Source organism: Haliotis cracherodii, unplaced genomic scaffold (assembly GCF_022045235.1).
Source record: "Haliotis cracherodii isolate W230 unplaced genomic scaffold, xgHalCrac1.p SCAF_10, whole genome shotgun sequence".
NCBI lineage: Eukaryota > Metazoa > Mollusca > Gastropoda > Lepetellida > Haliotidae > Haliotis > Haliotis cracherodii.
In genome coordinates this window covers 10,961,026-10,988,085 of record NW_027266265.1, presented here as the reverse complement: position 1 = coordinate 10,988,085, position 27,060 = coordinate 10,961,026, and the positions used below count along the sequence as shown (strand labels likewise).

The window sequence follows — 27,060 nt, the reverse complement described above, 5'->3', positions numbered from 1 at the left end:
GGGATTCGAACCCGGGTTTTAGGCGTTACGAGCGAACACTTTAACCACTGGGCTACCCGACCGCCCTCTATTATCTAAAACCCTGCAGGATGGTTAATATTCACCAAGACTGAGTTCTTATACTGCAGGGGGCATGGGTGGCCCTGTAAGTCGTCTAAGTCGGTGTGCAGAGTTGCATCCCTTGGGCATGCCAGAAACCTATGATTATGAGTTCGAATCCCGGTTCACTCCGATTATGTTTCTAGGTTTGTCAGCACCATACCGTGCTCGTGGGTTTCACTAAAGTGTTAAACATCTGAGACTTGCATCACTTCGGGTTTTTCTCCCACATTAAGCTGACAAGCTGTGATATAACTGGAATAATGTTAAAAGCGACGTTAAACCAAACACACTCACTCACTCATATACTGCATGTTTGGATACTTATTCCCCATGGGTGGCCCTATGGGTAAAGGGTTCACTCCTAGGCCAGAGGTCTGAGTTTGATTCTCATATGACGTGGTGCATTTTTGAAGAACATATTTGTTATCCCTTGCTTAGCATTAAGGAAATAATATTTAAAGAAGCAGTGCCAATCTTTGAGATGCCAATTAATGCCATAATGAACTTTGGTAAACACCACAAAGTAATCTTGGTTACAATTATAATTTGTTTGTAAAATCCGTAGAGATGGTTATTGTTTTTTAAAAATGATTTCATATGACACAAACAGATTTCTCATACAGTAGAGATTAATCGGATCTTAACTTACATAAGGGATATGTCCAGTTTGCGCAGACGAGTGTTAGAACAGCTGATGAAATGTACGTTGTATTGTTTGTACAAGATGTAGACTGTTGTTTATTTCAACTGAAATTTACGCTTTGTAGAGCTAAATATTTATAAGGAATGAAAACTCTTTCAGTTATTGTCCTTTTATTGGCTTTATATTCTTTGATGATTAAAATAGGAATTTTACTTTTGTTTGTGTGTCTTAATGCCACAATTTTCTATCCGTAGGGATAATGAATATATTTGGGGATATTTTTATGAAATTGAGTGATCAGTCTTCACTAAAGAAAATATCCTCCAAATTATTCACGGTGCCTAACTATTTTTGTCCAGCAGCTGGTAAATAATTGAATCTGGACTAGACAGACCAGTGATTGATATTGTGAGCAACAGTCAACAATGTCAAGTATAACTAATGTTATATTTTGGATAACACTTTCTTAGTAAAGTACAGATTCTAGTACTTTTTTTGGGTTGAGTCCCGTGCGGGATTCGAACCCACACCTGCCAGGGTGAGGCACCTAATCGCCAGCACACAAAGTCAGCAATCTAACCCACTCAGCCACCGAGCCTTCCACAAAAATGAAAGTCCGACAACTGGTAGTCTAGATCACGTACTTTGAGTACCCCCCTGACAAGTGTAAATTGGCACGGCTCCCCTGGCCGAAAGCTATGAATACACAATGCCATTTAGAAAGTGGTAAAATGTAACTAATGTTATATTTGGGATAACACTTTCTTAGTAAAGTACAGATTCTAGTACTTTTTTGGGTTGAGTCCCGTGCGGGATTCGAACCCACACCTGCCAGGGTGAGGCACCTAATCGATTAGGTGCCTCACCCTGGCAGGTGTGGGACTCAACCCCAAAAAGTACTAGAATCTGTACTTTACTAAGAAAGTGTTATCCCAAGTATAACATTAGTTACATTTGACCACTTTCTAAATGGCGTTGTGTATTCAATGTCAAGTATGTTACAAAGCTATCGACCATTTCATCTAGTCTGACCAACCGATCCGGGCGGTTGGGTAACCTAGTGGTTAAAGCTTTGGTTGGTCACGCCGAAGTCCAGGTTTCGATGCCTGACATGGTTATAATGTGTGAAGCCCATTTCTGGTGTCCCCTGCCATGATATTGCTGGAATATTGCTAAAAGCAGCGTAAAACCATACTCACTCACTGACCACTGATCCATTATGTCCCCTTGTTCGACAAGCATGGGAATCTTTGTTTGTCAGCAGCATATTGTTTCTCCGAGGTTTCAGCTGAGACCTCCATCACTCACTGCCTTCCTCCACATGAAGCTGACACACTGTGATGTAACTGAACTACTGAGTAAATAGAGTAAAACCAAACCCACTCACTCACTGTCACAAGCCATCGCTTTTAGGGTGGGCTGGGTTTGGGTGTGGTGAGGGTCATGTTCTCTTATATTAGAGTCCAGGTTGCCGTTGCACAAAGCAGTCTTTGCCCCCTGCGCCCTAAAAGTGATGGTTTGTGACAGTGAGTGAGGGCAGGGTGGAGGGGAAAGTGGGGAAGGCTGGAGGGGAAGGTGGGGCAGGATGGAGCAAGGTGGGTGAGTGGGGCAGGGTGGAAGGAAGATGGGGAAGGGTGGAGGGAGTGAAGAGGGTGGAGGGAGTGGGGCAGGGTGGAGCATAGTGGAGGGTGGGTCAAGGTGGGAGGGTGTGGCAGGGCAGAGCATAGTGGACGGTGGGTCAAGGTGGGAGGAGGGTGTGGCAGAGCAGAGCAAGGGGAGGGTTGGTCAAGGTGGGAGGGTGTGGCAGGGCAGAGCATAGTGGAGGGTGGGTCAAGGTGGGAGGAGGGTGTGGCAGGTCAGAGCAGGTTGGAGGGTGGGTCAAGGTGGGAGGAGGGTGTGGCATGGCAGAGCAGGGTGGAGCAGGGTGTAGGGTGTGTCAGGGCAGAGCAGGTGGGAGCAGGGTGGAGGGTGTGGCATGGCAGAGCAGGGTGGAGGGTTGGTCAAGGTGGGAGGGTGTGGCAGGGCAGAGCAGGGTGAAGGGTGGGTCAAGGTGGGAGGGTGTGGCAGGGCAGAGCATAGTGGAGGGTGGGTCAAGGTGGGAGGAGGGTGTGGCAGGGCAGAGCAGGTTGGAGGGTGGGTCAAGGTGGGAGGAGGGTGTGGCATGGCAGAGCAGGGTGTAGGGTGTGTCAGGGCAGAGCAGGTGGGAGCAGGGTGGAGGGTGTGGCATGGCAGAGCAGGATAGAGCAGGGTGGAGGGTGTGGCAGGGCAGAGCAGGTTGGAGGGTGGGTCAAGGTGGAAGGAGGGTGTGGCATGGCAGACCAGGGTGGAGCAGGGTGGAGGGTGTGGCAGAGCAGGGTGGAGGGTGGGTCAAGGTGGGAGGGTGTGGCAGGGTGGAGCAGGGTGAGAGGAAGGTGGGGCAAGGTAGAGGGTGTGGCAGTTTTAAAAGGTGTGTTTGAAAACACTTTTGTCAAGCTCAAAATTAATACACTTTACATAAGTGGTTATTTACAAACAATTCTAAAAAAAAGTTAATACAAATATCACGTTAAACATTCTAAACCAAAAAAACAAACAGGACAAAGTATTTCAAGCACTGAACATACCAAATTAAATTTCCATGCCTTCTGTAACTGCTAAAAAAAAGTTAAGTTTAAGACCATACTGCACAATTCAAACTGGCGGTGGGGGACACGTGCATCCCTCACTCGCTCACCCCTGACCCCCCATTTCATCTCAAGTTGTTAAGAATGTATTTGAACTTATTTTGGGTAAACTAGCTCGTTATGGAGTAAGACCTTCGCCTGTACAGAAACCACAGGTTATAATATGCTCAGAATTAACTGGCTCGTCAGGTCCCGCCCCTTATTGTTCAAAACATTTGTTAAATAGATCCCGTCTGATGCTGTACAATCAATTAAACTTAAATACTCTCTGTCAAGAACACTGGCTCACGCGGCAGTTATACAGCCCATGACTTTCCCCTGACTGGTGATGAGGCATGCTGAAAAATCTTAATCAGTCAAATATGCAATAAGACAGTCAAACATTGTCAATTTTCCCTTATCTTTAATTTCAACTAAATATAAGAAATAAATAAAAACAATTTAGGTTTTCTTGACTTTCATTTTACTAATATTTTGGTGAGATCTAATCTTAGTCCTTACCAGGGTGCCGTTGTACAAAACAAGCTTCCCTATCTTCCCTCCCCCCTGCCCCACTCCCTCCACCTGCCCCTCTCCCTCCACCTTTCTCCCCCCTGCCCCACTCCCTCCACCTGCCCCACTCCCTCCACCTTTCTCCCCCCTGCCCCACTCCCTCCACCTGCCCCACTCCCTCCACCTTTCTCCCCCCTGCCCCACTCCCTCCACCTGCCCCACTCCCTCCACCTTTCTCCCCCCTGCCCCACTCCCTCCACCTGCCCCACTCCCTCCACCTTTCTCCCCCCTGCCCCACTCCCTCCACCTGCCCCACTCCCTCCACCTTTCTCCCCCCTGCCCCACTCCCTCCACCGTGCTCCCCCCTGCCCCACTCCCTCCACCTGCCCCACTCCCTCCACCTGCCCCACTCCCTCAACCCTGCCCTGCTCCCTCAACCTTGCTCCACCTTGCCCCACTAACCTCTACCCTGCCCCACTCCCTCAACCCTGCCCTGCTCCCTCAGCCCAGCTCCACCCTGCCCCACTTTCCTCACCACCCTGCACCTCTCCCTCAACCCTGCTCCACCCTGCCCTGCTACACCCTTCATCCACCTTGCCCTCTTAGAGCTTCCATCCTGCCCCACCTGACAAACACCTAGCTTCCTTCCACCTGACCAGTGCCTCTCCCCACATCCTCCTGACCTCTTCTCGTTACTGTCCCCTCAGAAAACCATCTCCCTCATCTGCACCTTTACCCCCTCCCCCACCACACACAGCACCCACAGTATTCACTGTACCTACCTCCAGTCATAAATGACCCCTGGTATTTCCTAATACCGCATAGCTAGCTTCTATATTAATGACACATCATTACTCCCATATTCCCACAAACACAAATATGTTTTTTTTCATATTTTGCTTCGGCTGTTACACAATAATGATAGTTGATTTGAACTTATATGTTAAGCGTATCATTTTCATGTGAGTTTTTGCTATATTACCATGTATAACTGCGGATGATGCCTGTCGTGACCTTCTCTTTCCTATGCGACCTTATTGTGCACGCATTATAACACAATTTGAAAATGTCATAAACTATAACACACATTTCTCTTATCGTGTAGTTTGGGAAAATCTCACATGAATTAAAGAAATTATGTCAGTATAATGTATTGCATGGCCATGGTTACAAATGTGAACAAGACTTAATTTTTGGAATATGTCTATTTGAATGGTCTTCTCATCAGAATGGAGAATCCCACCAGGTCATATATATTTCCTTGTGAAAGTTACCACACAGGTCAATATCCTAACTTATATGTCCTTTAACAGAACTTTGAGTGGCTTTGGCACTTATATAGCGACGTGCATGCACGTGTGTGTGGCTGCTTGTACTAGTCCAGACCAATGCTAGCTCACTGAGATACCATGCCGCAGTCTAACATGAATACCCAACTCAGACACAGTATACTGACTCCGAGCCGACCAGTCCTTGTTTTAGCCCCTTTATGCCGAGCACCAGACAGGATAACAACAAGTATCATCTTTTAACTGTATGACGCGGCCGAGGATCAAACCCCGAACCTTCCACTCTCCAGGCAGATGCTCTACTACTAGGCCACGGAGGCAATCTTGAGATAATGGATGTAAGTAAAGACAAGATAGTATAGATGTTCCAACTTTATTGTAATTGTTTTGGCATAGATTGTAACACTGACTTGGTGTTAGAATTGACACTGAAATGTCACAAGGATTGTAAGGAGATGATCATCCATACCATCTTGTTATAAGTGACATGTTAAGGATAATTTTTTTTTATCATTTCTTGATTTCATAATATGATTTTTTTGTTATTGTGATTCCAAATCCCAGGAGTTTTGGGGTATTCTTTCCCTTCAGATACTCTAATACGGTGCCTCTGCTTCCCGGCAGACACATTCATCTAAGACACCCTATTCTTGTCCCATGCATATATAACACTCCAGGACACCCTGTTCTTGTCCCATGTCTACATAACACCATCCAGGACACCCTATTCTTGTCTGATGCCTATATAACACCATCCAGGACACCCTGTCTCTGTTCCATGCCTATATAACACCATCCAGAACACCCTGTTCTTGTCCCATGCCTACATAACACCATTCAGGACACCCTATTTTTGCCCCATGTCTACATAACACCATCCAGGACACCCTATTCTTGTCTGATGCCTATATAACACCATCCAGGACACCCTGTCTCTGTCCCATGCCTATATAACACCATCCAGAACACCCTGTTCTTGTCCCATGCCTACATAACACCATTCAGGACACCCTATTTTTGCCCCATGTCTACATAACACCATCCAGAACACCCTGTTCTTGTCCCATGTCTACATAACACCATCCAGGACACCCTGTTCTTGTCCCATGCCTATATAAGACCACTCAGAACACCCTGTTCTTGTCCCATGCCTATATAACACTATCCAGGACACCCTGTTCTTGTACCATGCCTATATAAGACCACTCAGAACACCCTGTTCTTGTCCCATGCCTATATAACACCATCCAGGACACCCTGTTCTTGTTCCATGCCTATATAACACCATCCAGGACACCCTGTTCTTGTCCCATGCCTATATAACACCATCCAGGACACCCTGTTCTTGTTCCATGCCTATATAACACCATCCAGGACACCCTGTTCTTGTCCCATGTCTTTATAACACCATCCAGGACACCCTGTTCTTGTCCCATGCATATATAACACCATCTAATACAGTTGACTCCTGTCTGAGTATTCAGTTTCGTCAGTGATTGGTTGGTTCCAGTTTCCAATCAAGGAATCCTTCAGGAAATCGGTGATTGATGAGTTTCAGTTAGTCACAGATAATGAAGTGTCAAAAGTTTGATAACAATCAGGGGTTTAGGGCCTCTCTCTAGCCTTGTTATATGTCATTTCAAACTGTTCAACTATTACTCTATCAAATCAATATGTGATAAACCTCTTTAACAAACTTTGGTCAAATTGTTACTCATTGTTTATTTTTATGTAGCTTGTATACATATCACTGTCTTTTGTGTCTGTTTATAGAATCGTGATTTGTTCATTTGTGATATGCAAAAGGACAAAAAATAAAAAATAAATACTTTTAAATCCAGTAGGGACCATGGGTGGCCCAGTCATCTAAGGTTCCATAATTCACTGTGCAAAGTTCATGAAGGCTTGATCATGGGTTCGAATCCAAAATGTGTCCTGATCATGGTTCTATGCACCACACCCATTGGTTGGATTTCACAGAAGTGATTAATGTCTAAGACCCATTGCGTCACATTTTCTTCTCACCTCTATCTGACATGCCAGGATACAACTGGAAGCAGCATTAAACTCACTCTCACTCATCAATCCAATATCTCTCACTTTTTCATACTGATGATCAGTTGTTGTCTTTGTATCTGGTTCTCAACACTGGAGATCTTTGTAAAGAATGCCATTTCACTCACTCACTCATTATTTGAAGGTGACACACCCAATCCTTAGTATCTTTTCATCATCAACAATGATAAAAAGAAATATCATAATAATAAAGATGATGATGATTCGCTTGCATCCTGCTTTCGAAATGTCACACTTGCATTCCAAGTACCAAGTTGTCCGTCTCCCCATTGTTCTTGGTGCCTTAGGTTTGGTTACCTCCCAATCTGTTGACTGACATTGGGAGAGTACCCGGGTTTGCTACCAGGAATACAGCCCTACTGACAATCTGGGTAATGCAGGAGGCTGCAGTGTTGGGGAGACTTCACCTTTTCTGAAAAGTTCTGGGTGGGTTTGACTAGGCAGCGCTTCGCAGGAGAAGTCATATTCGCTGTCTGGGCTGTGTAGGGCAAGGGCCCTGAGCTGATGATGAGCCTAACCAGCCTGACTGTGCCAGGATCACCCAAACCCTCTTTGTTGCATTTTTTATCTGTAAATGATAATATTTCTCAGCTCCCTGGAGTGTGTAGAAGCCAAGCCACTTTATGATGTGTTAGATGGTTTACAGACAGTCACATGACCATGACAATCGTCTTGCCGTTTACCCATTCGTCGCATAGTGGTCACATGTCTGAGAAGACACCACATGTAACACATTTTTCTGTGTATGCAGTGTATTCAGTTCATGTAGTTCTGCAAGATGGACAAAAATATCTGGGTTTATTTTTTAATATTTGCAGCAGACAATCCAGTGATTGACATCATGAGCATCGATCTACACAATTTGGATATCACGACATGCTTCAACGAAGTCTGAGCCTGACTAGCCGATCCTGTTAGCTGCTTGTTATGACCACCGTTGGTATTGGCATTGGTATTAATACCTTACATACCGATCAATTTGACATAAAAGTTAACAAATTTCAGAAAGTGTTCAACAGAGAAGAAAAGACCAATTATTCTTAGTCATGGCTTGATCTTCAGATTTGTCAAACATTGTAATTTTTTAATCCAATCAGAAATTCCCGGTTACAAAAATGTGTATATAGCAGTTGACAGGAAAACAGGATCATGCTGAGGGAATGTCAGCGGAGAATATCGCATAGATCTTACATCGAGGTGTTTTCATAATTAATCCAATTACTCTGTTGCATATTTCTCGCAGTCAGCTGATTGGCAGTCTGGGAAAACCAAAAACACTTTCTTGACAGCAGAGAAATTAGAAACATTCAGAAAATTGAACCGGAGAATGAACCTCCATTTCGGTGGTCCATGACCTCAGGAGTGTTTTTTCCTTCTTTTTTTCTCCTTTTTCTGCCTTGAAATGTATGACAGAGAATTGTTATGCCACCTGATCTAAGCCTGCTAGAAAGTTACTGGGGCCCGTTCTCCACTCTTCTACATTCATCAAACATTCCACGCAAATAATTGCCACTGCGACAGCATCCGAGTTATGAAAAATTTCATTTCTCTGTCAGCTGCTGACGTTTTTTTCTCATTTCGGGCTTTTCCATCCATTTTTGTCGGATGTTGGCGAGTTAATATGCAATTACAGTCCAAGCTCGGAGGTCCTCCAGTTTCATGCTTTGAATTTTGTCATGAGCAGAGATGAATGACTGAGTTATCCCACATCCATCAGGCCTTGTCACAACGATGAGACGCAAAGATCCGCGCCTGATAAAGTCAGTAATTGCCTCACAAGGCTCATTATTTTATGAAATATAAGACAAGCAGCATATTCGGCTTGGCCCTTATCTGTTCACTATTTATTAAACTTCTTTTGATAGAGGTCGGGGATAAAAACTGGTAGTGGTTACCTCCATGCTTGGCAGGGAGACTGTCACACAGCCAAGCAATTTATTGGTCAGATAGAGCCGAGAAAATAGAAATATTGCGTGGACCTCCGGGCAAAAGGGATATTTTAAAGCTCGGCAGGCCATTATATGAGAGAGGAAACCCATCTTCTATGTTAAAAGCAACATGATGTTCTCAGGTCAATGGGCTTATGATTTATGACTGCGCAATGGAATTAAAAGGAATTTGAGTCACTGCACAGGATTACCGAAATAATTTGAGGGCTGTGTGGGACAAGAGAGGTCGACCTTCAGGACCTCATGACAAATAGCCCATTGACCTCCCGTACTGAAGGAGAGGAGAACATTTGAGAGGTTTAATCTTGTACCGTTAATCTTTCCAAATGATCCTGTCCAGATTTTTTTATTTCATAAATGTCAAATTCGTGGGGAGTCTGTAGAGTAATGAAGAATTCCGTACAGGGAAAATAATCGTGTCGTCTTCTTCAGCAGCAAGATTGGTCAACAGTGTACATTAATGAAATTCAGCTTTTGAGGCCATTTTCTTGTATGCATTGTGAAAGGGCTGATTGAGTCGACCAGGTTTTCTAGAATTCAGTCATGCCATGTCATATGAGAGTTAAACTTTTTTGGAGGGGAGAGTAGGGCTTTTTTGTCCAAAGAACATTAAAAAAGACACTATAGGCCAACTGGCCCTAGTTTAAGTAGAAATTGTTGACACATTGAATTCAGCTAAATGCCAAAAGGAAGAGGACATTTTGGGTTAAATGATGGATAGAAAAGCTGCTGATGTTGATATTTTTTCTGTACCTGAACAATAAGGTTTAGTGCAAATAGTTTTCAGTTGTACACTGCCACATGTCCCCATTTAGTCATGCTCCCCAGGAAGATAAATTGATTGAGTTATGCAGAATTATTTGTCAATTTAAAAAAAGGATTTAGTTATATTTGACAATTAATAACATATTTCTAAAGATAATGTTCTTAATACCTATAGTTGCATGGATCATGACACCTCTATATCAGTATGTGTGACACTTGTATCTACAATGTCATGAAACCTAATAGTGTGACACCTGTATCTACCATGTCATACCAACCTAATAGTGTGACGTCTGTATCTATTCTGTCATGAAACCTAATGGTGTGACACCTGTATCTACCATGTCATACCAACCTAATAGTGTGACATCTGTATCTATTCTGTCATGAAACCTAATAGTGTGACCTCTGTATCTATTCTGTCATGAAACCTAATAGTGTGACACCTGTATCTACCATGTCATGAAACCTAATGGTGTGACACCTGTATCTACCATGTCATACCAACCTGATAGTGTGACCTCTGTATCTACTCTGTCATGAAACCTAATAGTGTGACACCTGTATCTACCATGTCATGAAACCTAATAGTGTGACACCTGTATCTACCATGTCATACCAACCTAATAGTGTGACACCTGTATCTACTTTGTCATGAAACCTAATAGTGTGACACCTGTATCTACCATGTCATGAAACCTAATAGAGTGACACCTGTATCTACCATGTCATACCAACCTAATAGTGTGACACCTGTATCTACCAAGTCATACCAACCTAATAGTGTGACACCTGTATCTACCATGTCATATCAACCTAATGGTGTGACACCTGTATCTACCATGTCATACCATGTCATACCAACCTGATAGTGTGACCTCTGTATCTACCATGTCATGAAACCTAATGGTGTGACACCTGTATCTACTCTGTCATGAAACCTAATAGTGTGACACCTGTATCTACCATGTCATACCAACCTGATAGTGTGACCTCTGTATCTACTCTGTCATGAAACCTAATGGTGTGACACCTGTATCTACTTTGTCATGAAACCTAATAGTGTGACACCTGTATCTACCATGTCATGAAACCTAATAGTGTGACACCTGTATCTACCATGTCATACCAACCTAATAGTGTGACACCTGTATCTACCATGTCATACCAACCTAATAGTGTGACACCTGTATCTACTTTGTCATGAAACCTAATAGTGTGACACCTGTATCTACCATGTCATGAAACCTAATGGTGTGACACCTGTATCTACCATGTCATACCAACCTAATAGTGTGACACCTGCATCTACTCTGTCATGAAACCTAATGGTGTGACACCTGTATCTACCATGTCATACCAACCTAATAGTGTGACACCTGTATCTACCATGTCATACCAACCTAATGGTGTGACACCTGTATCTACCATGTCATGAAACCTAATGGTGTGACACCTGTATCTACCATGTCATGAAACCTAATGGTGTGACACCTGTATCTACCATGTCATACCAACCTAATAGTGTGACACCTGTATCTACCATGTCATACCAACCTAATAGTGTGACACCTGTATCTACCATATCATGAAACCTAATGGTGTGACACCTGTATCTACTCTGTCGTGAAACCTAATAGTGTGACACCTGTATCTACCATGTCATACCAACCTAATAGTGTGACCTCTGTATCTACTCTGTCATGAAACCTAATGGTGTGACACCTGTATCTACCATGTCATGAAACCTAATAGTGTGACACCTGTATCTACCATGTCATACCAACCTAATAGTGTGACACCTGTATCTACTTTGTCATGAAACCTAATAGTGTGACACCTGTATCTACCATGTCATACCAACCTAATGGTGTGACACCTGTATCTACCATGTCATACCAACCTGATAGTGTGACACCTGTTTCTACCATGTCATACCAACTTAATGGTGTGACACCTGTCACCATGCCATAAAAGGCGACCATGCTTGTCGTAACAGGCGACTATCGAGATCGGGTGGTCAGGCTTGCTGACTAGGTTAATGCATGTCATCGATGCTCATGTTGTCAATCACTGGATTGTCTGGTCCAGACTTGATTATTTACAGACCTCCATCATATAGCTGGAATATTGCTGAAAGCGGCGTTAAACAATAAACAAACATCAGTCCTCTTTTGATCTGTCAATAGACTCAAAACGCATTCTTTAATGCAAAAACCTTTTTATAAAACATAACCAAATGAAGATCCTGACAGATTTTTTGTGATTATTCTGTGAAACATGGTGAATCTTTCAACACGTTGTCCATGACACCAAGACTCACATACTCCCAACCCTCATCACTGAGTTTCATCCCGGATGGTGGCATCTTGTTTTTGGCTGTCAGAATGTTGTCACGTGCACATGGTGTATTGCCACCTTGACTGTCTTCACTCCTAATATTGCTGTGATGTGCCGCTGGAACACCCTTTGCCAGACCTTGCAGGACATGCTCCGTGTAGGATGGGAGTCAGCCGGAACGTTCTGCTACTTCCCTCCGTGGCTAATATCAATATCATAGCTTTTGCTGCTGTAATGAAGACTGTTCCCTGGAAAATTAAGCAATAAAATTTCAATGTGGGGACTAAATTTATCGTAAGTACAAGAGGTTAAGTCATTGAAAGAGCTGAAACATCTTGAAAGTGTCAATCAAATTTGGTGGCTGAGGTGAATACTCAATTTTGGGGTGCAGAAGAAAAATGATATATTTCGGTCACCAAGTTCAAACTTGAGTTCATTCAGACTTTAACAAATTTTCGACAAAAAACTCCTTGATGAATGGAATATTCTTCAGCTATGTATTTCACTGTTAATTTGGGAAAGTAGCAGATAAACCATTTTGTTGGTATTAACAAACAATATATCAATGTTTCGTTTCCATAAATGAATTTTATCATGGAATCCCATCAAGTCAGGTTGTAAATGTGAAATTATAAGCCGGTCCTATTTTTTATATGTTTATTAATGTGTTATTTTGGTCAATGCATCATTTGGGTTAATGTTCAATGTAATCCGACATGCAAAGCATAGAGCAGACTTAAATCTGTGCCATCTTTCTTGCCATTAGAATGATCTCTGGACGGATGGGGGATCCCTATAATGGCATATCTATCTGAAATAAAGGCTTATATGTAATTGACTTGAAAGCATAATGACTGTCATTTGACTTAAAATGAGAAATTGAGCTGTGCATGGCATTCTTTTACATTGACAGTTCTGTTATTAGCAGCCAAAGAAATGACCAGGTGATTTATTTTGACAGGAACCAAGGGATGACTTATTGTACTTGATGATGCCTGCTACAGAAATACACCTGACATGATGATGATCAACAGCATCACTTGCTGCTGCTGGGTCACCTGCTGAATACATGTGTGCATGGAGGTGGAGGGAATGGAGGGTGTGTAGGTGGATGTAGGTGGATGTACACAGATGTACACAGATGTACACAGATGTACACAGATGTATACGGATGTATGTGGAGGGTCTGGAGGGTGTGTAGGTGGAGGGTTTGGGGTGTGTGTAGGTGGATGTATGTGTAGGGTCTGGAGGGTGTGTAGGTGGAGGGTGTGTAGGTGGAGGGTCTGGTGGGTGTGTAGGTGGATGTATGTGGAGGGTTTGGAGGGTGTGTAGGTGTATGTATGTGGAGGGTTTGGAGGGTGTGTAGGTGTATGTATGTGGAGGGTCTGGAGGGTGTGTAGGTGGAGGGTTTGGGGTGTGTGTAGGTGGATGTATGTGGAGGGTTTGGAGGGTGTGTAGGTGTATGTATGTGGAGGGTCTGGAGGGTGTGTAGGTGGATGTAGGTGGATGTATGTGTAGGGTCTGGAGGGTGTGTAGGTGGAGGGTCTGGTGGGTGTGTAGGTGGATGTATGTGGAGGGTTTGGGGTGTGTGTAGGTGTATGTATGTGGAGGGTTTGGAGGGTGTGTAGGTGTATGTATGTGGAGGGTCTGGAGGGTATGTAGGTGGAGGGTCTGGAGGGTATGTAAGTGGAGGGTCTGGTGGATGTGTAGGTGGATGTAGGTAGAGGGTCTGGAGGGTGTGTAGGTGGAGGGTCTGGTGGGTGTGTTGGTGGATGTCGGTGTAGGGTCTGGAGGGTATGTAGGTGGATGTATGTGGAGGGTCTGGAGGGTATGTAGGTGGATGTAGGTGGAGGGTCTGGAGGGTGTGTAGGTGGAGGGGCTGGTGGGTGTGTAGGTAGATGTAGATGGAGGGTCTGGAGGGTGTGTAGATGGATGTAGAGAGAGGGTCTGGAGGGTGTGTAGGTGGAGGGTCTGGTGGGCTTGTTGATGGAGGGTCTGGTGGGTGTGTTGGTGGATGTAGGTGGAAGGTCTGGAGGGTGTGTAAGTGGAGGGTGTGTAGGTGGATGTAGATGGAGGGTCTGGAGGGTACGTAAGTGGAGGGTCTGGTGTAGGTGGATGTAGGTGTAGGGTCTGGAGGGTCTGTAGATGGAGGGTCTGGAGGGTGTGTAGATGGATGTAGAGAGAGGGTCTGGAGGGTGTGTAGGTGGAGGGTCTGGTGGGCTTGTTGATGGAGGGTCTGGTGGGTGTGTTGATGGATGTAGTTGGAGGGTCTGGAGGGTGTGTACGTTGAGGGTCTGGAGGGTATGTAGGTGGAGGGTGTGTAGGTGGAGGGTCTGGTGGGTGTGTAGGTGGATGTAGATTGAGGGTCTGGAGGTGTGTAGGTGGATGTGTGTGGAGGGTGTGTAAGTGGAGGGTCTGGAGGGTGTGTAGGTGAATGTAGGTGTAGGGTCTGATGGGTGTGTAGGTGGATGTAGGTGGAGGGTCTGGAGGGTGTGTAGGTGGATGTATGTGGAGGGTCTGGAGGGTGTGTAGGTGGATGTAGATGGAGGGTCTGATGGGTGAGTAGGTGGATGTAGGTGGAGGGTCTGGAGGGTGTGTAGGTGGATGTATGTGGAGGGTCTGGAGGGTGTGTAGGTGGATGTAGATGGAGGGTCTGATGGGTGAGTAGGTGGATGTAGGTGGAGGGTCTGGAGGGGGTGTAAGTGGATGTAGGTGGAGGGTCTGGAGGGTGTGTAGGTGGATGTAGGTGGAGGGTCTGATGGGTGAGTAGGTGGATGTAGGTGGAGGGTCTGGAGGGGGTGTAAGTGGATGTAGGTGGAGGGTCTGGAGGGTGTGTATGGTGGATGTAGGTGGAGGGTCTGGAGGGTGTGTAGGTGGATGTAGGTGTAGGGTCTGATGGGTGTGTAGGTGGATGTAGATGGAAGGTCTTTAGGGTGTGTAAGTGGATGTAGGTGGAAGGTCTGGAGGGTGTGTAGGTGGATGTAGATGGAGGGTCTGATGGGTGAGTAGGTGGATGTAGGTGGAGGGTCTGGAGGGGGTGTAAGTGGATGTAGGTGGAGGGTCTGGAGGGTGTGTATGGTGGATGTAGGTGGAGGGTCTGGAGGGTGTGTAGGTGGATGTAGGTGGAGGATCTGGAGAATGTATGTATGGTGGTGTAGAGTGTGTATGGTGGGGTAGGTTTATGGTGGGATAGGGTGTGTATGGTGGGGTAGGGTGTATATGGTGGGGTTGGGTGTATATGGTGGGGTAGGGTGTATATGGTGGGGTAGGCTGTGGAGGATGTGTAGGTGGGTCGGGAGGGTGTGTAGGTGGATGTAGATGGAGGTTTATGGTGGGGTAGAGTGTATTTGGTGGGGTAGGCTGTGTATGGTAGGGTATTTGTGGTGGGGTAGGGGTGTGTATGGTGGGGTATGGTGTATATGGTGGGGTAGGGTGTGTTTTGTTGGGTAGGCTGTGTATGGTTGGGTAGGCTGTATGGTTGGGTAGGCTGTGTGTAGTGGGGTATTTTTGGTGGGGTTGGGGTTGGGGTTGGTTTGATAGGGTAGGGGTGTGTATGGTGGGGTAATGGTGTGTATGGTGGGGTAATGGTGTGTATGGTAGGGTAGGGGTGTGTATGGTGGGGTAGGGGTGTGTATGGTAGGGTAGGGGTGTGTATGGTGGGGTAGGGGTGTGTATGGTAGGGTAGGGGTGTGTATGGTAGGGTAGGGGTGTGTATGGTGGGGTAGGGGTGTGTATGGTAGGGTAGGGGTGTGTATGGTGGAGTAGGGGTGTCTAAGGTAGGGTAGGGGTATGTATGGTGGGGTAGGGGTGTTTAAGGTAGGGTAGGGGTGTGTATGGTTGGGTAGGGGTGTGTACTGTGGGGTAGAGGTGTGTAAGGTGGGGTAGGGATGTTTAAGGTGGGGTAGGGGTGTGTAAGGTGGGGTAGGGGTGTGTATGGCAGGATTGGGATTTGCTCCATGTGATAAGGTGTAAGTTCTACAGATGTGAGACATAAGGGTTAGAGTGAGGCTAGGTCTGTGTAGGTGGAAGTGGTGTATATGATGGGTGGGGCAGTAAGGGGGTTCCTGTGAAGGGGTGTCGGAGGATGGGGTAGGGGTCATGTCTCTAGAGGCTAAAGATGCAAACGGGTGATTGGTGTGTGATGTCAGTGGTACTTTGTGTGTGAAGGGGAAGAGGGGAGTATTAGTGCAAGTGAGATGTATTGAGATGGTACACGTGTTAGATAGAACTGTCACACATATTATTCCAAATCTGCAAATGCAAAACTATATCAATCTCCGCACCAGAATAACACTTTAATACCATGAAGGCATTGCCATTATATCAGGTTTATCTATTGAAATCTGTTTCGCAGTAACACAGAGTTCTGTGATGTGTTCAAAGCAGCTTAACTGGAATAGTGAGCCATGAATCACCACAAGACTGTTTGTGGAGAAATCTTCAGCTTTTATGTTATGTTTAATCTGTATAAGTGAGATTTAGAGCTCTAATACCCCTCCTGAAATACTCTCAATAAAAACTAACAACTTTGGGAAAAATAGTGTTCAAAACACATGTATTGGTTGATGCAAGTTGCGAAAATGACGGTAGTCTTGTTTCTGAATCATTTCTATGACAATATCATATATCATGATATTTAATATGGGATATAACCCCACAACATTCCTATTGTGTCACAGTAAATCTGGCGCTGAAGTGGCGCCAAGGATTGGTAAACCAAGCAATGTAAACCACCCCAGCCTTCTAAGAGTATTATTGTTTCAGTCCTCATTGATTTTGGGGTAATTTGTTGTGTACTGTCATTCCGAATCGGCAATAAAAGATTATTATCATTTTCACGAGCTTCTCAACAAGGCTTCTGCCAGGGTTTGGACAAGTATGGTTGGGGATGAAATATGGCTATCATATTTTTCCGAGATAAGCTGCGGAGAGTATGAAAATGCATGTTTCCGAGTCAGAAAGTTGTTGAGTGCCACTTAAGGAGAATATTGATTCGGTTATCAATATTGACAATTATGAGATGTGTACATGCTACAGATGTTTTGTTAGTTTTCTTATTCTCCCTGAGGTTTGAGTGCATAAAGTTTTAGTTTGACATTGATTTATGATGCTTTTGATATTTTTGTATTTTTTTGTCTTGAGATTGTATTACTTTGTTTCTGTGTTGTTTAACGCCGCACTCAGCAATATTCCAGATATATGATGGCGGTCTGTAAATAATCGAGTCTGGACCAGACAATCCAGTGATTAATATCATGAGCATCGATCCACGCAATTGGGATCGATGACATGCATCAACCAAGTCAACGAGCCTGACCACCCGATCCTGTTAGTCAGTCGCCTCTTACGACAAGCATAGTCGCCTTTTACGGCTGAAGACCTATTCTACCCTGCATCTTCACAGGTCGAGATTGCATTGAAACAATGTTTTGAGTTACAGCTTTCAAATACCGTATTTTCTAGAGTATCATGCACACTTTTTAAAAAAAAACCCCACAGCTGTGTAGAAGGGGGTGCTCATTATACACGCAATAATGAGTTTTGATGTTTACTTGTTTTCAAAGATTCTTTCAGGGTGTTTACTGAAAAGTTGAAAATGATTTGAGTGTGTTTGCATTATTTGTTTCAGTGTGATATATGTAGACAACTTATATGTCTGTGAAACTATTGCTTCAAAAGTTTGCTTGTCATGCGGCTTGGTTTTAATCAAGATTGTGAAAACAGTTTGATATTGTTCCCATGGCAACATCATGACAACATCATGACAGTACCAAACTTGTTGGGGATACCATACTTCATGGTGTGTTTGTTGTTTAACACCAGCTATATGATTGCGGCCTGTAAAAAATTGAGTCAGGACCAGACAATCCAGTGATCGATATTGTGAGCAACGTCGGGGTACAATAACATGCAATCAGCCAAGTCAGCAAGTCTGACTCACGATCCATTAAGTCACCTCTTACAACAAGTGTAAGGTTCCTTGGCACCAGTTCTAACCCGGAATCCCCTCTGGGTTCACACCAGCAGGTAAACGTTCCCTGGATGAACCTGGTTTGAGTGAGTTCTTAACCCTGCCCAACCCCAGTTCAGTCCTCACCAGACAAGCAGTCCACATCAGCAGGTGCTTAACCCTACCCAACCCCAGTTCAGTTTTCTTTAGACAAGCAGTCCACACCAGCAGGTGCTTAACCCTCCCCGCCCAACCCCAGTTCTGTCCTCTTCAGACAAGCAGATCACACCAGCAGGTGCTTAACCCTACCCCACCCCAGTCAGTTCATCCTTCTCCAGACAAGCAGTCCACACCAGCAGGTGCTTAACCCTGCCCAACCCCAGTCAGTTCATCCCTCTCCAGACAAGCAGTCCACACCAGCAGGTGCTTAACCCTACCCAACCCCAGTCAGTTCATCCCTCTCCAGACAAGCAGTCAACACCAGCAGGTGCTTAACCCTACCCAACCCCAGTCAGTTCATCCCTCTCCAGACAAGCAGTCCACACCAGCAGGTGCTTAACCCTACCCAACCCCAGTCAGTTCATCCCTCTCCAGACAAGCAGTCAACACCAGCAGGTGCTTAACCCTGCCTAACCCCAGTTCAGTCCTCTCTATACAAGCAGACCACACTAGCAGATGCTTAACCCTACCCAACCCCAGTTCAGTCTTCTCTAGACATGCAGACCACACCAGCAGGTGCTTAACCCTGCCCAACCCCAGTTCAGTCCTCTCTAGACAAGCAGACCACACCAGCAGATGCTTAACCCTACCCAACCCCAGTTCAGTCCTCTCTAGACAAGCAGAACACACCAGCAGGTGGATGGACGTTCCCTGGATGTACTAGGCTGTCCTCTGAGGACAAAACTACTTGCCATCTATCTCTAGTGCTTCATGGTTAATAATTAACATGTTGCTAGTGCTGTAGATAATTAGTAATATTAACAAGGGAGCAGCTGATAGAGAACTAACATGTCTTACACCATGAAGAATCCCTGGAGAATGGGTGCCAGCATATTGCCAATTGGGTTAAATATGGTAATACCGTAACGCCCTGGGCATTAGGCCAGCAACAACACTAATAAAATTATCGATGAAGGACTATGAAACTGTACAGTGAACACTCACTATGAAAAAGAAACTGGTGAAATACTTATATGACAAACATGATTATGTACTGATCAACACACTAACAGAAAGCTTTCAGTTTTTGAAGAGGGTTAGATTAAGCTCGTATATCTCTCCCGACAGGTGCAATGGCTGTCTTGTCTTGCCTGGGGGACCTCATCTGTGAGACTAACACAAATAACATGAAAAGGGCAGTATGATTTCATAAATCTTTCAAGACGTTCCCACCTGCTACCCCTTGACATGGTTTCTCCTTGATATTCTACCAGAGGGACTACATGGGGAATCTCATATGTAAGATGATACCATTATGTGTCCAAGGGGTATTAGGATATGTGCCATAAAATGGAATTGGATCCCCAAGCAACTTTGATGAGCAAATCATATAGAATTAGTGTTTGATATGGCTAGGCCTGGAGGGCAGGATAGAAATAAGTTTGTAATAAAGTTTTTGTTCCGATACTAATAAGATTTCCAGGTGATCTAACTCAACGCGTTTTTATCTTGTTCTTTTATGATATTGCAGGGAAGGAGGTTTATGGTGAATCTGATTGAATTATGAATGCTTTTGTGTTATGAAATGAACAAAGCCTGTTGTGAAACTGAGATTAGATGTAAGCCCAAACCTTTGCTTGGAAGACAAAAAGAGGGAATAAAATGTTAGTTTATCATTTGAAGGGGAAGCTGGTTCATATCATGATGGGGAAATATTTTGATGTATGCACCGTGCAGTAACACAATTTGCAGAACAAGAGCAGACTAAGAGAACCTCGGATTAAGGTACCAGATATTTATAGGCTACACAGGATGGAGCACAGTGCTAATTTTATGTTTTTGTCGAGGTATTTTTTTAATGTTGCTTCTCTACTAATATTTTTTTGATGGGTTTAATTTTGGGTTTTGGATACACAAAAACATGCATATGTATTGTATTTTATGAAATGGAATAATGTGTATACATTTTGAAAATATTACAAAAAAAGAGAATTTATATTTAATTTAAACAACATCACCCTGGTGGTTATGTCAGTTTTTTATATACTACTCGAAAGAAGTCAGAGAACATCCAGTTCTTTCATATTCTACAGTTAATGTGTTCTTTAACTGCTTCTGGGAAGTATATGATGGTGAGAGGAGAATCACTGGTTGATTTGTGTATCTGAATAGGATAGATATGTGGTTCTTATGCCAGGAAGCTTTGATGGGGTGGGGAGGGTACAGGATACTTTGATGGAGGAGGATACTGGGTACTTATGTCAGGGTACTTTGATGGAGGAGGATACTGGGTGCTTGGTCAAGGTACTTTGTTGGAGGAGGATACTGGGTGCTTGGTCAGGGTACTTTGATGGAGGTGGATACTTAGGTCAGGATACTTTGATGGAAGAGGATACTGGGTACTTAGGTAAGGATACTGGGTCCTTAGGTCAGGATACATTGATGGAGGAGGATACTGGGTACTTATGTTATGATACTGGGTGCTTAGGTCAGGATACATTGATGGAAGAGGATACTGGGTACTTCTGTAAGGATACTGGGTCCTTAGGTCAGGATACATTGATGGAGGAGGATACTGGGTACTTATGTTATGATACTGGGTGCTTAGGTCAGGATACATTGATGGAGGAGGATACTGGGTACTTCTGTCAGGATACATGGATGGAGGAGGATACTGGGTACTTCTGTCAGGATACTTTGATGGGGGAGGATACTGGGTACTTCTGTCAGGATACATTGATGGAGGAGGATACTGGGTACTTCTGTCAGGATACTTTGATGGGGGAGAAAGGGTATGGGGAAGGGCTGTTCAGGTAGAAGTCCTAAATGCTTTTCATTGAACATTGATACAGATGAGAGAACAGGTTGTGTGTAGTCTCATATAGAAGGACTTTCGTAAGGAAACCTGCAAATCCATTTTTGGTTTCAAAATACTGGCAGCTAGTCTATCTCCTACAGAGAGGGGTTCAATGAACACAATCAGCCAGGTATACACTTTAAAACCATTATGATGATGTCGGGCTGGTATTCTTGGAGTTGTTTCTGAGCCAGGAATTCACTTGCTTTTCTGAACGTGCACTTCATGCAAGTAAATCTGATGCAGTGATAGCTCATTATGCAGAATTATAGAGAAATTATATATGAACCATAACATGGTGTAAGTCCAATCCACATTTAGCCAGTTCTTCAACAAGTGTGGACTCTTGGAGTGAGTGAGTGAGTTTGATTTTACCCTGCTTTTAGCAATATTCCAGCAATATCATGGCGGGGTACACCAGAAATGGGCTTCACACATTGTACCCATGTCAGGAATCGAACCCGGGTCTTCGGCACGACGAGCGAATGCTTTAACCACTAGGCTACCCGACTTGTGGACTCTCGGAACTGGAACCAAAGGGTCATAGATTGGGAGCTCCTACATAATCTCCTAGTTCAGCTTTTGTTACAGAATATTGTCTCTGGATATTTCTTCAGAAGCCAAAACTTAGTTTCTGTTGTGTGTATTTTAATCATGCTAATAATTCAAACAAGTTACCATCATCCTAGCATCAATTCAAAAAAGTTGAAAATAACATTCACTCACTTTCACAGGGTAGCTCAGCTTCTGTTACAGAATAATGTCTCTGGATGTTTATCAACAGCCATTGTAACCATCCAATCTACATTTAACCAGTTCTTCAACCAGTATGGGCACTGGGAACCAGCAACCAAAGAGGTGATAGATTGGGACCCTTTCAGTGGATCTTACATAAATAACACCCAGATCAGCTTCTGTCAAGCAGTGAGTCTTTAACCCATTGAACAATTCTGTCTCCGTATCCAACAGTCTGTGATTGATGTATCCATTTATTGAGGAATTTTTGTCCTTGTCAATATCAATGGAATACATCTCACTTCTTCTTTTCAAAGATATCATTTTCTGTCAAAATTTTAAAAACCTCCTGCCCAACCACTCCAGATAGCAGCACGGTTGACAAGGGGAAATGAAGTTAACGAAAGAAAAAATGTTTTTCCTACAATTTCATAAAAAAATATTTATGAATGAATTGCAGTGACTGGAATTTGAGTGAATTCACAAGAATCTGTTTCGCTCAAAACTGGACAAAAAGATTGACAAGTTGAATGGTTCTCGGTGACACTGGGGAGCCCTGCAAGGGCTATATGAAATGAACTCTCAAAGAAAATGAGTTTTTGCCCAAATCTGATAAAAAAAGGAAGTGAATAGACTTTGCGATGAAGCTTGTCTCAGCTGGGCTTGATGACATGCTCTCGTTGTTACGGCTGACAGCAGAACATGGCAGAAACAGACTTATAACTAGATATCATAATTTAGCCCATGGCTAAGAAATCTTAAAGCACTCTGACTGTCAGGTAAATCTAATTTTGGCGTCAATCATGTTGAAGATATGATTTCAGCGCGATACACAATGGCTTCAGTCAAACGGCAATGATGACAGACAAAGGATGAGGGGAATGGTAACAGCATTACGATTCTTGTTCTTCCTTTGTTATAAATTGATACAATTTGGGGGCCTTTTTTTTTCTAGAAATGAAAAGGGTATTTTTTTTATCAGCGGTGACCTCCCCTGTGAAGTCATATTAACAATGTCAAAACTTTGGACTATTTTTAACGTGATTTTCTTTTATCTTTTTCGATTTTGTAATCATTTCTTACCTTCGTTGTTTTGGGTTATAATCTCAAAGTCGTTATTATTCACAATTTACTTGATGATTGTCGATATGTTTGATGATATTAATAAAATTGTTTTATTATCATGTAATTGCATTCTTATCATGGTGAATTAATTTTCAAATTATGATTGTACATTTTTAGGAAAATAGTATGTGTCTAAGTTATATAATTCAGATTCAAATGGGGGAAGGGGTTTAAATTAATGTTAGATTAATTACTGAGATCAATTATATTTTGTGTTTTAATTATTGTCTAATTATACTAATTATATTATATTTTACCGTTTAGTATAAAATTACATTTCATATTTCAATTAAATTTCAAATTTTAAAAAAGTTAAAGAAAACAACTATTATATTAAAGATACTTTAAATCAAATACACATGTTCTTTCTCCTCTATGTTAACTACGTTTTCTATGTTGACTCACATATAAAATAGATAATTTCTTTCTACCATTAACATAATGATAAATTGAGATGTGACACTATAACCTTTTTCCAAGAGAGTCCCAATATCTTACATAGATAAATGCATTAAAAACTATACAAAAAAGTATTATTAAGAATGACCTCAAATAAAAGAAAAACAAATATCACATATATCATGAGCAGTGAAAAAAAAGTATTTTTTTATTTATACTGAATTTTGCAATGTGATTGATGGATAAAGTTGCTTAACGAGAATCTTAAACAAAGGCTTGATCTAATTCCAGTACGATTTATACATTAAGATGGACACCATGGGAAGGATTATAATTTCATGGTCATCAAATGTCAACCCAGAGCAAATGGACTCAATGTTCTCGTATTTGTCTTCCGTCATCACAGAATGCTTGCTGGCCACAAGATCAGGAACTGATGTCAAGATCTATATGAATTATTGTCACTTAATTGACAAGACCTGAGGATAAAAAGCATTTACCCTTTGTCATAATAAAAGATTGATGAATACAATTGCTCCTAGTAATGAAACAATATCAGCAGTGGTTGGATGTCGGGGGTGCGTGGCAATTAGTCTCGTTATATCTCCCAGTGCTGCACACTCCTACCAGGATATGCTACTGGTTTCCAATCACTGGCTTGCAAGTTGCTAAAAAAAATATTAAGAAGTAGAATAAGGTTTTGTTAGGTAATCAAATCGTTACGCTTGTTGTTTCGATATGGTGGATCCCTGTTATATGAGCATGAGGGAGACAGTCCAGACAGAGGGTTGATATTAATATTGATAACCTATAGGGTTAGACATAACTGAGTTTATAAAAACCATGTGTGCACTAGTGCAAATATCGCTTCTCGTGAACCAGGTTATTGTTTTTGTTATTCGGACAGCATTGCTGACTTCATTTGAATCTTATTGTGACGTAAGATCGGAGATGTCACTCTAGAAACAACGTCGTAGGTGAAGATTGTTCACGTCATTCAACAAATTGTGTTTTTCTAGGACAGCAGTGGTGATCAGCATTTTTCTAAGGGGAGCTCAAAAGGATTAAGAAATAATGGGTAATAATGGAATTATTACACCCACATGTGTGTTATACTGTTTTTATGAAACTCGTGTAAGAATTCATGTATTACCTTGCTCTCGCACAGGAAGTAATCCCCATTTGTCATCCTAAACTTGCTTCCATAGGAGATAATGCTTGGGTATGACCTCCAAGGAAATATCACTTCAATGAAATTGTGATGTCATTGTGATGTCATGAGTTACCATGACATCACAATCAAATGACATCAGTAATCTCTCTGACATTGAAGATGGTTAGCTGTACTTTTGACATTCAAGACACTGGTCAAAAAGTTGAAAGAATCATTTTGGATGATCAATAGAATCTCACTCTTATGTCTTTTGAAATCAAAAGTCCATTGTATAATTAGTGTCATTTCAGTCCATAGTGTCATTAGCGCCATTACAGTCCATAGTGTCATTAGTGTCATTTTAGTCCCTAGTGTCAGTGTCATTCAGACCATAGTGCCATTAGTGTCATTTCATCCATAGTATCATTAGTGTCATTTCATCCATAGTATCATTAGTGTCATTTCAGTCCATACTGTTATTACTGCATTTCAGTCCATAGTGTCATTAGTATCATTTCAGTCCATGGTGCCATTAGCATCAGTTCAGTCCATAGTGTCATTAGTGTCATTTCAATCCATAGTGTCATTAGTGTCATTTCAGTCCATAGTGTCATTAGTGTCATTTCAATCCATAGTGTCATTAGTGTCATTTCAGTGCAGTGTGATTACTGTCATTTCAGTCCAGTGTCATAAATGTCATTTGAGTCTAGTATAATAAGTGTCATTTCAGTCTAGTATAATAAGTGTCATTTCAATCCATAGTGTGTTATGTGTCATTTCAGTCTGTAGTGCCAAGGAAATATGTAGGGTCTTTGCAGTCTGTAGTATCATTAGAACATCTTACAATCTGAGTTCACAGACAGACCAAGTTGATCTTAAGTGACTCAACAGACTTGCTGGGTCTTTGCCCCTTGAAAATAATGGCCTTTACTATATCTTATTTCTCGACGTCATGCCAGTGCACACATTTCATAATTACTTACCACATTTATGTAATGATCCAGAACTTCCTTCTAAGGCTAAATCCTGCATGTACATTATAATTGTGGTCTATGATACTTGTGAAGGGGATGTGCTAATCCTAGAAGATGCATATACCTACCCACACAAGAAGTCAATGTTACAACCAGTGCAGGGATTCCTGTGTAAGACACTCTCCATGGAAACACCTGTGTCACCAGGGGGAACAGTACAGCAGCTTTTATAATAAATCTAGCCCCTATATGATAACAATCACTGATTTTAATAGTTTAATTAGCTTCAATCTGTTCTTAAGATGACAATCAATGTTCCGCATTTTGATAGTGGTTCAGATGTAATCTGCACTTCAACTGGTAACAAGTTGAAAAGATGTCTTTTCACCAAGATTAGCTCTCGACTGTGGCGGTGCGAGTCATTGTTAGAGGGAGGGACACATTGACACATTGTTTAGCATAGATGCGAGAACGGGATTATACTTGCCAATCTGAAATGACTGATCTCCCTGGCAAATCTCTTTAATAATAGAGACGGATAGATGAAATCAGGCTTTGAATGACTCGGGAAAATTGTGGGTTTATCATCTGTTACAGTTGAAAGGAATTATTACATCAACGATAATTCTCAATTTTCTCGCCCTGTCCTGTAAAATGTTTCCTGAAAATTATATGGCCCGTCCATCGTCCTGATGGAAGTCAGTAAATAAGATTTTTTGGTGTTTAATTATGACGAACGACGCTGCTACCAGCCTGGAAATGCCGTCATTACAATATCACGATTATGGCTTAGGTGTAAGGAATCTTCACCTTGCAAAGTCGAGCTGTTAATTGTTTTGACACACTAATTAACCCTGGTGACTCGGGACAACTGGGATCACGGCCCTCATGTCGCCAAATGGAGTCTTTGACTAACGATTTTTCTGCTTTGCCGAACACGACTCTTCGGACGAGATGGCGGGAAATGTGCCAAAGATGCGTTAGATCCTGGGAATAGAAGGAAGAGGGTTGCTCTGAGATCATATCAGGGGCATTAGGATGGCAAAGGAGTCAACGCGTTATTAATGCATGATGTCTGATTTCATGAGAGCGTTATGATTGATGTACTTGGAAGCCACGCTCTTTGTCATCCAGGGCTTCGTCTGGCCCTTCATCATCATTGGGCCGCAGTGATAGCATATTGTAATTGTAGAATATGCATTCAAATTACCCTGTTGCCAACAATGGGCAGCCAACATGAGCATTATGTCAAAAAGCCGTGTTTACATCCACTGTGGTACGACTTACAGGACATTTGGGCTTTGTCTGACGCTTGATTTATGAAATCAATCTTCGTGGACTGTAATGAAATTTTCTCATAGAAGGAAATGCACTTCTGAATGAAATTAT

General features: G+C 42.8%; 2 protein-coding genes across 2 annotated transcripts in view; one reads left to right on the top strand and one right to left on the bottom strand.

Annotated features, from left to right (window-relative positions):
- LOC139454056 (zinc finger protein 64-like) overlaps window positions 1-27,060 on the top strand; it is a 210,099-nt gene that overhangs the window by 117,325 nt on the left and 65,714 nt on the right. The gene's annotated exons all lie outside the window — the stretch shown is intronic.
- LOC139448165 (uncharacterized) lies at window positions 13,318-26,850 on the bottom strand. Its single transcript, XM_071229688.1, has 2 exons — window positions 26,779-26,850; window positions 13,318-15,450 (listed from the first exon to the last, which is right to left on the bottom strand). Exons 1-2 carry the CDS (start codon window positions 26,848-26,850, stop codon window positions 13,318-13,320), a joined length of 2,205 nt encoding a protein of 734 aa, XP_071085789.1.

Coding starts and splice junctions, on each gene's coding strand:
- LOC139448165 (XM_071229688.1), bottom strand. CDS start 26,850: ATGCTATCACTGCGGCCCAATGATGATGAAGGGCCAGACGAAGCCCTG. Junction 15,451..26,778: donor ACAAAGAGCGTGGCTTCCAA/GTACATCAATCA, acceptor TACATTCTCCAG/ATCCTCCACCTACATCCACC.